The 9,034-nt window shown below is 44.6% G+C and overlaps 1 protein-coding gene across 1 annotated transcript; it reads left to right on the forward strand.

Annotated features, from left to right (window-relative positions):
* The first annotated feature begins 357 nt into the window (after window positions 1–357).
* On the forward strand, window positions 358–3,901 carry LOC147889975 (L-type lectin-domain containing receptor kinase IV.2-like). The gene has a single exon (XM_087390902.1). The coding sequence runs from the start codon at window positions 1,167–1,169 to the stop codon at window positions 3,174–3,176; it is 2,010 nt and encodes a 669-aa protein (XP_087247028.1). The 5' UTR covers window positions 358–1,166; the 3' UTR covers window positions 3,177–3,901.
* The last annotated feature ends 5,133 nt before the right edge of the window (window positions 3,902–9,034 follow it).

A 9,034-nucleotide genomic window follows, 5' to 3' on the forward strand; every position in this document is an offset into this window, starting at 1 on the left:
CCACAGAAATCCGTCACACAAGTCAGAGATTTATTTAGTTCAATTCTGTAAAACTCATCCTTTTGTCCGCTCAACATGATTTTATAACAATTGCAGCTCCCCGGTATCACAACTGCCCATGCTCCCACTTTTGACTTTTGCTCATCTCCTCAGGCGCTTGTAACTGCGCTTGTAACTGTTGTAACTTGTAAGTAAGAGGCTATTCCCGCGTACCCCAAGGCTACAGCCCCTTGGCATCACAAAGCATGGCATGTCAATCGTGCCTACGATGAAGCTGCTGGCCATTCACTCCCAGCCCCGATTTGCTTTGCCAAGGTTAGCTTCACGTGGGAACATGGCAGGCCTTGGCAAAAGAAGCAAATTTGCCTCCTTTGCCACACGCGGGAACGGCCTCTAATGCTCTCACACCATAGACTCCCTCTCCTGTGCACTCTCTACTTGCTCTCTTCTTGCCTCCCGCATCTCCTCTTCAGTTCCATCGGGCTCACCCACTCATTTCGTTACCTTTGCATTCTCTGCTTCAAGAGCCCTCCCCACTCCATCAATTTGCTCACTCTTTCTCGTGATCTGATTACTCAACTTCCTTAACCATCCATCAACTTCTTCTCAGGTAGATCTGGCGCTGCCCCCATCTACTCCATACGTGCTCTTTCGCCCTCTAGCGCATCTCATCTTTAGCTTCATTTTAAGAAGATGCACTTGACTCATTCCTATGGTGGTCTCGACATATCTCTTATGGGGCTTCCTCAAGAGCCTTCTACTCAATCGATCTACTCTTGCATCGCTCTAATCGGCTTCCTGCAGAGTCTTCTGCTCAAGGCGTGACTCTGCTTTGCTGGGCTATACTGGGGTGAACTTCTCCTCGATCTGGCTCCCTAGGGTCCTCTCTCACGATGCTTTCTTGGCTTCCTTCATATCATGACCATCAGCTGCTTTGAGGATCCACATATCTCATTGCTATCATTGATCCTACTCCTGGTCTCGTCCCATGTCGACAATGGAGTCCCCTGTTGCGCGTTGATAGCTCTCTTACGTTAGGGTCACGTCTGCAAATTTTCCGACCATATTCATGGAGAGTCTTTCAATCGACCGGCGGACATCGCTCTAAACGGCTTCCATCTCCTATATTGGGCATTTGTTGTAGAAAGCTTCCTGTGCTCTCAACGATGGGCCTCCTCCACACAGCTCTGATTTTGCCCGCCTTGCTCGGACTCTGCTTTTGCTTGGCTCTGAGCGTTACTCCTGCAACAACCACTAGCTTTATCTTCAATGGCTTCGATGGGACCAACATCACCTTGAAGGGGATCGCAGCTTTCGACTCTGGAATGATCGAGCTCACAAACGTTTCTACGCGCTTGTTTGGTCGAGCACTCTACCCATACCCGGTGACTTTGCAAAAAAATTCCTCCAATATCACCTCTTCCTTCAGCACAACATTCATCTTCTCCATCACGCCGATGTATCCCACACTCGGTGGACATGGTATGGCTTTTCTGATCACTCCTTCTCTGAATTCCTATGATGCGTATCCCAGTCAGTACCTGGGCTTGCTCAACGTCTCCGATAATGGAAACTCTTCCGCCCATTTGTTTGCCGTCGAATTCGACATTGTCCAAGACCTCGAGTTCCGGGACATCAACGACAATCATGTGGGGATTAACGTTAACAGCTTGACTTCTCTCAACGCCAGCAAAGCGGGTTATTGGGCTTCCTCCACAGCCATGGTAGATTTGAATCTGAAAAGTGGAACACTTATGCAAGCTTGGATACAGTATGACGGTCTGGACAAGAAGATAAATGTGACCATAGCTCCCGTTGGGCAGCAGCAACCTGCGATCCCACTTCTTTCTGTCGACCTTGATTTGTCGACAGTGTTCGAGGAGTACATGTATGTAGGATTTTCAGGATCTACAGGTGTGCTTTCTGGAGTCCACAGGGTACATTCATGGAGCTTCAACAGCGATGGAGTGGCGAGTCCCTTGGATCTTTCCAAGCTGCCCCACATACCTCAGACGTCGCATTCCCGCTCACGAGGCTTTGCCATAGGAGTGACAGTGGCTGTCACAGTCTTGCTGGTGCTAGCGTTTGCTACCCTTGCGGTAGTAATAAGGCAGAAGAGGAGCCTAAGGGAGGTCGTGGAAGACTGGGAGTTAGAGTTTGGGCTTCTAAGGTACAGTTACAAAGAGCTCAGCGTCGCCACCCAAGGATTCCACGACAGGCAACTGCTGGGGAGGGGTGGATTTGGGCGTGTTTACAAGGGTGTGCTACGGACCTCTGGGCTGGAAGTGGCTGTGAAGCGTTTGTCCCGTGAATCGGATCAAGGGCAGCGGGAGTTCATCGCAGAGATGGCGAGCATGGGTCGGCTGCGCCACCGCAACCTGGTGCAGCTTCTGGGCTGGAGCCGGAGCAGGCGCAAGGGGGAGCTACTTCTTGTATACGACTACATGCCCAATGGCAGTCTGGACAAGGCTCTCTTCGCAAGGTCGGCTAAACCACTGCGATGGGAGGAGAGATACAAGATTTTGAGTGGGGTGGCAGCTGGTATGTTCTATCTCCACGAAGGGTGGGAGCAGCAGGTGCTACACAGAGATGTGAAGGCAAGTAACGTCTTGCTGGATGCAGACATGAATGCAAGGCTGGGGGATTTCGGCCTTGCACGTCTGTACGAGCATGGCCAAAACCCCCATACAACAAGAGTTGTAGGAACTCTGGGGTACCTGGCTCCTGAGTTCACACGAACAGGCAAGGCCACAACCAGCACAGATGTTTTTAGCTTTGGAGCTTTGGTGCTGGAGGTTGCCACAGGCAGGAGACCCTTGGAGCATCACAAATCTGAGGACTTCATCTTGGTGGAGGGTGTCTGTGAGCTCTATTCAGAAGGCAGGTTGCTTGATGCTGCAGACCTTAGACTTGATGGCCGGTTTGATATCGAGGAAATGGAGAGAGTGCTTCTGCTTGGGCTTCTTTGTTCTCATCCCAACCCCTCCATCAGGCCTACAATGAGGCAGGTTGTGCAGCTGCTTGCCACTGACGCTCCCCTTCCTCCTCTTCCTCCCTTCGTCCCCTCATCAGGACAGAGCTCCCTCAAGGTTGTCTCAGAGGGTGCCTCTCTTTCCTCCTCTTCTCTAAGATCTTGGAGCACTCCAGATGCCAGCACGACTATCAGTGCACGCTAGTGCAGAATCCCCTGCAACTTGCAAGGGAGATCAACCAACTGAGCTGCTGCAGTTGCATCAAGATGAGGTACTTTTTGGTTAGATTTCAGGAATTTAGCTGTCCCGACTCCCTCAACACAAGGACTTGCTTTCTTAGTCACACAGCTCCTGCATGCCAATCTGGAATATGCTACCAGATTTCTGTGACCTTCACCTTCTGGAGTCATACTCTTCAGAGCTGGAGTTCTGGATTTCTTTCGTGATAGCTTTTCAATGGAGCCATTGGCCTTGCAAACCCTTGCCTGGTTGACCTTCAAACAAAGAGAGCCGACCAGAGAGAATGAGGAATGGCTCTTGTAAAATAAAAATTCATCGAATGGAGAGCACGATCTAAGAGCTCTTTCCTGAAATTCTTGGTGAAGCTAATTGATGGGAAGTCGACTCTTTTAACTTAAAACAAACTCCTAGTACTTTGGGTCTTTATTCTACGCCATCGATTGCTACGTACACTTGACAGGAACTGCTTTGCCTATTTTTACCTTCATACAGACTTGCAACTGCAAGAATTTATCCTGAACTCCCTCCTCAAATCAGGGGATTCAAATGAGCAGATGAGCAGCACAATAAGAAGCACACAACGGAAAAGTTAGAAGGGTGGCTCACAAACCTAGACACATTGTACGCTTCCCCTCAAGCCTTAAACCTTCAAGTTCAACTAATTACATATGTTTCTATTCTGAATGTGATGAGCACGTACATCAAGCCCATCCGAGGATAGTATGTCACTGTATAAATATGTTTTGTTAGCACTGCCCGTCAGAGGCAGAGCTCTAGCTACTTGGAACTTCCTATTTTTGTTGCCCTTTGAAATCGGAAGAAGAGGCGGTATACAACCAGTTCTACTCATCCACTTGGTGAGGCTTTGGAGTATGTGGGTAGACAAAGGGGTAGTGCTAACGGGCATGGACTGTGCCCTCTTGTTTCTCTTGGATCTAAGAGTTCAAACTCTTCTAAGACGATCCTCCCTTATCAGTTCACAGGGTTGGAGGACCGATTCATTAGTTACCTGAATTTTGGAATGTACATCTGATTTCTAGACTGCTTAGGTGTGATTCCTCTACTCTTTAGCTTGATTAGTTGTTGATTTAGGTGGCTAAAAGATATTGGTTCGGGTTGGTTGCTTGAGATCCACACCTATGAAACAAGTATGTCTCCAAGAAAAGAACCAAGCCCAACACAAATTAGGTTTTTTTTAATTGCACCAAATAAATTTCTATTGGTAAGAGGAGAAAAACATCTTTATGCTATGTTAGTAAGCTTAACAAGTACAGTTACATTACTAACACACATTTTATTTTCCATTGGTGCCCATTATGTTATATGCCAATAACTTTTGGATCTTTTTTCATATGAAATGGCTTTATTTTACGTTGTGAAGTCTATTTCATCACAACGGGTGCTATGTTAGTAAGCTTAACAAGTACAGTTACATTACTAACACGCATTTTATTTTCTGTTGGTGCCCATTATGTTATATGCCAATAACTTTTGGATCTTTTTTCATATGAAATGGCTTTATTTTACGTTATGAAGTCTTGCAAAGTGTGAAAAAAGACTATATATGATTGGTCAAGAGGGGACAATGGATTTAATTTCATCAAACTATTAGAAAAGAGAGGAGTGCTCATGAGGAAGAAGGCTCAATGTTGGAGAAGGAGAAGATGGAGGAGACACCACACAAGAGGATAAGGGAAAGCACACCAACTTGTATTGACCATGATTCTTATGAATGATAAGGCTCCTAGGTGCTCCGCATATACACCAAGGTTTCACCTATTAAATAGTGAACCAAGTCTCCACAATCTTCTCCAAACCTATCCAAGATGTGTTCCTCCAATTAGCGTGATGATCAAATCTCAACAGCCCCCTCAATACAAAACGGGCGAGGAGTATTGCACTCCCTTAAGTGAAATAAGAGTAGGATAATCATTTGTCAATCAGGCTTATTACAAGGTTTTGGATTACTAAGAGACGTGATTGTAATTGAAACATCACACTACATGAGTATAGTAGTATATTGATTAAAGAAGATGACTCTTTGAACTTGCTTGACCTCTTGACCTCTGTATGCTTTGTACCAAGTGGCCATCAGCCTCAGACCCACAATGACCAACACAAGGCTGTCATCCTTGCTTAAGTCATTTGCACATGGATATAATTGGGCTTCCACAAACACATTTGTTGCTTCTCTGCATACAATCCCTCCTCATGAGGATAGTAACACCTCCTCTATGTGCTAATGAGGCCATTCCTTTAAATGATGAATGTATAAGAAAAGGAGGGTCTTACCACTTGCCTTATATGAAGGTCAATATCTACTCCATTATAATGTAGAGAAATCATATGCATGTTCTTCCCATAAAAAATGAGGATGCAAACATAAATAGAGCCATGAATAACGTAAGTCACTAGAGTGGTGCCTTGTTTAATTCACTTATTTTTGCTTAGCCACTGAGAGCTCGTCAAAATTAGTCATTTGGGCTAAGAAAAATACCATTGGGAACATACTCATCTTCTTTGGATTGGATGTGCTCCCACAAATATATGGCAATAAACACTTGATTATCAAGAGGTTTCTAATAAGTGTTTACCATAGTTTGAAAATCTTTCTATTAAAGATCTCTTGGCCCATTGAAGCACAAGTAATTAAATAGGAAAACACATCCAATAACAATAGGCCAAAAAGAAAGCTCCTTTTGCATTGGTTAACTAGGCGTTAGGGACTATATTCTATAGTCAAATTAGAGGTTGAGCATCCTTAGTCCGGTGGAGGACTAGAGTCCTCGATCGCATAGCAAATGTTTTATTCCAACTACATATAGATCAAGAAGCATAGCATCACTTCTCGAGAATACTAGCCAACATTGAGACACTCCCTGGCTCTTCCAAGGATTGCCAAGATGTTATCCGTAAACTATTGCGAAGGGAATTGCTCTCCAGATGGAAGGGTCAACCAATGTAGGAATCTTGATGTAATCATTAACTAGAGCAAATCGATAAACAGAATTGTCCCTACCACAAAAAGGAGGGGGGCAAGCAAGCACCCCTGCTTGACAAACCGGCTCAGCTCAAATCTCCCAACCATACCTCCGTTGAGGCATAGGATGGCAAAAGCATGCCCAAACAAACAAGAGACCATCTAGCAAAACTTAGAACCCAACCCTAATCTTTAGCAAAAAATAAATATATCTACCTCTAGAAAATGTAAGGTTCACAATTGGATAAGATTGTTTAGAACCTTAAGGAAGCCCGAATCGTGAGGAGATGAAGTGCATCCTTTAGATAGTTGACAAATTCAATATTGACAAGTTTCAAGAGGAAGTAGGAAATGCCCTTCAAACAAGATATGAGGCATTTGGTTGCCCTAAAAGGTTGGAATTCTAGAGCTCAATATCCAAGGTCACAATGCCAATGCCATGTGGAACAAATGAAGAGAATTAATACACACCCATGAGAATGTCAAAGCTCTATGCATTCACGTTCAACCGTTCATGCACAATCCGCAACTGTTGACCACCATCACACGGACACCCAAGCACACAAAATTATTATACACCAACGGAAACATGCTTTGGCATAGTGATGGCCAGCACTTGTCTCATATTTCGGTGGAATTTCTTTTCTCCTGACCCGCCGCTGCTGTGGCTATCGCGAGGGGGGGGAGGAGGAGAAGGTAGGAAGAAAGAAATTACCTCACGTTTCCTCCCCTCTCTCTCTCTCTCTCTCTCTCTCTCGGAAGCTTTAAAGCAGTTACTACAATTTAAAGACTTCCAGTTTTGTCGTCCAGTGTTCCCGCAAAGCGGAGCCTGGCAGGCTGGTAGGGTTCTCTGTTTCTTTCTCGACTGTACATCCAAAACAAATAAACTTTTGTTCTCTTTGAATGAGCTGCATAGCTACCAAGCACTATGGCCCTTTGACAGCACCAAGACTCGTCAACCAGGACTCGTCGTGGAATTTCTTAACGCTTTCTGTGTTTCTAAACCCTTAGCTTTAGCCTTTGACCCATGTAGAACTGTTTTGCAATTTCAATTTGTGTTCTCCACTCGTGACTCTTGGCTCTAGGTAGTGGAGCTCGTTTTGCGGTTAAAATATTATCTTAATGTGACATCCTTGGCTTGCAAATTGCAATGTGCCTTCCGAGAGGTTTTGTCCCCTCTACATTGCCCACTTGGGTGGACCCCCATAACCCTCAACTACTACAGGTTGACAATGACCTCCACCTTGTATGATTATGTTTGTGTGCAAGGATTTACTTGATTGGATCTTAGTTTATTTATAGTAAAGTCAACATGCATGATACTCATTAATAGCACATTTCAAAAGGATAAGCACAAGATGATGGATTTGGAAAGAAGGGAAAAAAGACAAGAATTGAGAGCCATGCTTGAAACATAAAGAGATCCTCGAGATTAAAAAAGAAGGGCTTGGGGTTAGGAAGACAATGCACCACTTGAAGGAACAAACGTCTCTTAAGTAGGAAGGTTCTAGTCATATATTTAAAAGCTTCTACTATGAGCAATCTTCTCTCTCTCTCTCTCTCTCTCTCTCTCTCTCTCTCTCTCTCTCTCTCTCTCTCTCTCTCTCTCACTCACTCACATGCACACACACGCACACACACACACGCACACACACACGCGCACACACACACACACACACAATATTTTTGGGTGAATTTTTTTGCGACTTTATATTACAGAGTAACTATCCCAAAACGGGATGTATCAGCAGAAGATCTCACTATATGACAAGTATACATTAGGGTCTTTGTAATGAGTTTGCAAACAATCAAAGAGAGATTGCTGCAAGGAGCACGTGAAAATGGAGAAAGTAGAGAAAGTAGGATCACAAAAGATACTATGATTTATATCCTTCCATAGAGTCCAAATTGCCAAGTAGCAAACCCAAGTGAAAAATAGATCAAACTTTTGTCTAGGTGGGTGAATCCCAAAAACCCAAAGGTAGCATTAGGAAATCTAGTTCTCAAATGCTACCCAAGGAGGCCCTCTGAAATCATGGGTGTGGGAGCAATGCCAAAGAAGATTGAGGCATGAACTCCCGTTGAGCCAAACATCTATGGTAAACAAGCAGAGCAATATGTTTGCATGCTAAAAACTACCCAGATGGAGAACCCCCAACAAAACTCGCCACAAAAAAACTTCTTGTCAAAGGGGAATTTTAGAATTCCAAATCTGCCGCCGCAATCTTTTTCACCACCGCTTTGCAGGATGATTGATTTGCCAAAGCTAATTTGCCCTATGTGAAACACAGGGAGAACCCAAGGCGGGGGCAAAAGAACTTTATATAAAGAAGATATAGTAATGTGGGACAGCCTCAAAGGACAGCATGGCGATCTTGGTGCATGGAGAGTCCAATACTGAAGCCGATCTTCAAGCTCTAGTGTTGGTACTATGGCTGAAAATGCTAAAGCATATGAGTAATAGTGTGCCATATAGAACGATAATTCATGCCAAGACCATATTTCACAGCAACCAAAGGAAAAGAAAGGAGGGCATCATCATCATGAATGACATCTTGCAACTCAGTGGAAATTTTGAAACTAAGGAAATATGAATGTCTAGGCTCTTGCAAAGCCAGCAGAGGGGCAAAAACCCTTGACCAATGTATGCTCTCAGCTCTCCGAGGACTTCCCTGCAGTGAATCCCGACCATGCCATTCCAAATGCGAGAGGATATGTTTCCAATCCATTAACATGCTCGAGACTAAAGGACAGCCTTTGATCTTGCCATCAATACAACCCAAAATAAAATCCCACTGAGTAGGCTACCAGTGGCCAAAAGCAACAGTGGTGAGTTGTAAGA

Source organism: Dipteris shenzhenensis, chromosome 19 (assembly GCF_047967505.1).
Source record: "Dipteris shenzhenensis isolate YYH24624 ecotype China chromosome 19, Dip_SZ_1.0, whole genome shotgun sequence".
Lineage (NCBI taxonomy): Eukaryota > Viridiplantae > Streptophyta > Polypodiopsida > Gleicheniales > Dipteridaceae > Dipteris > Dipteris shenzhenensis.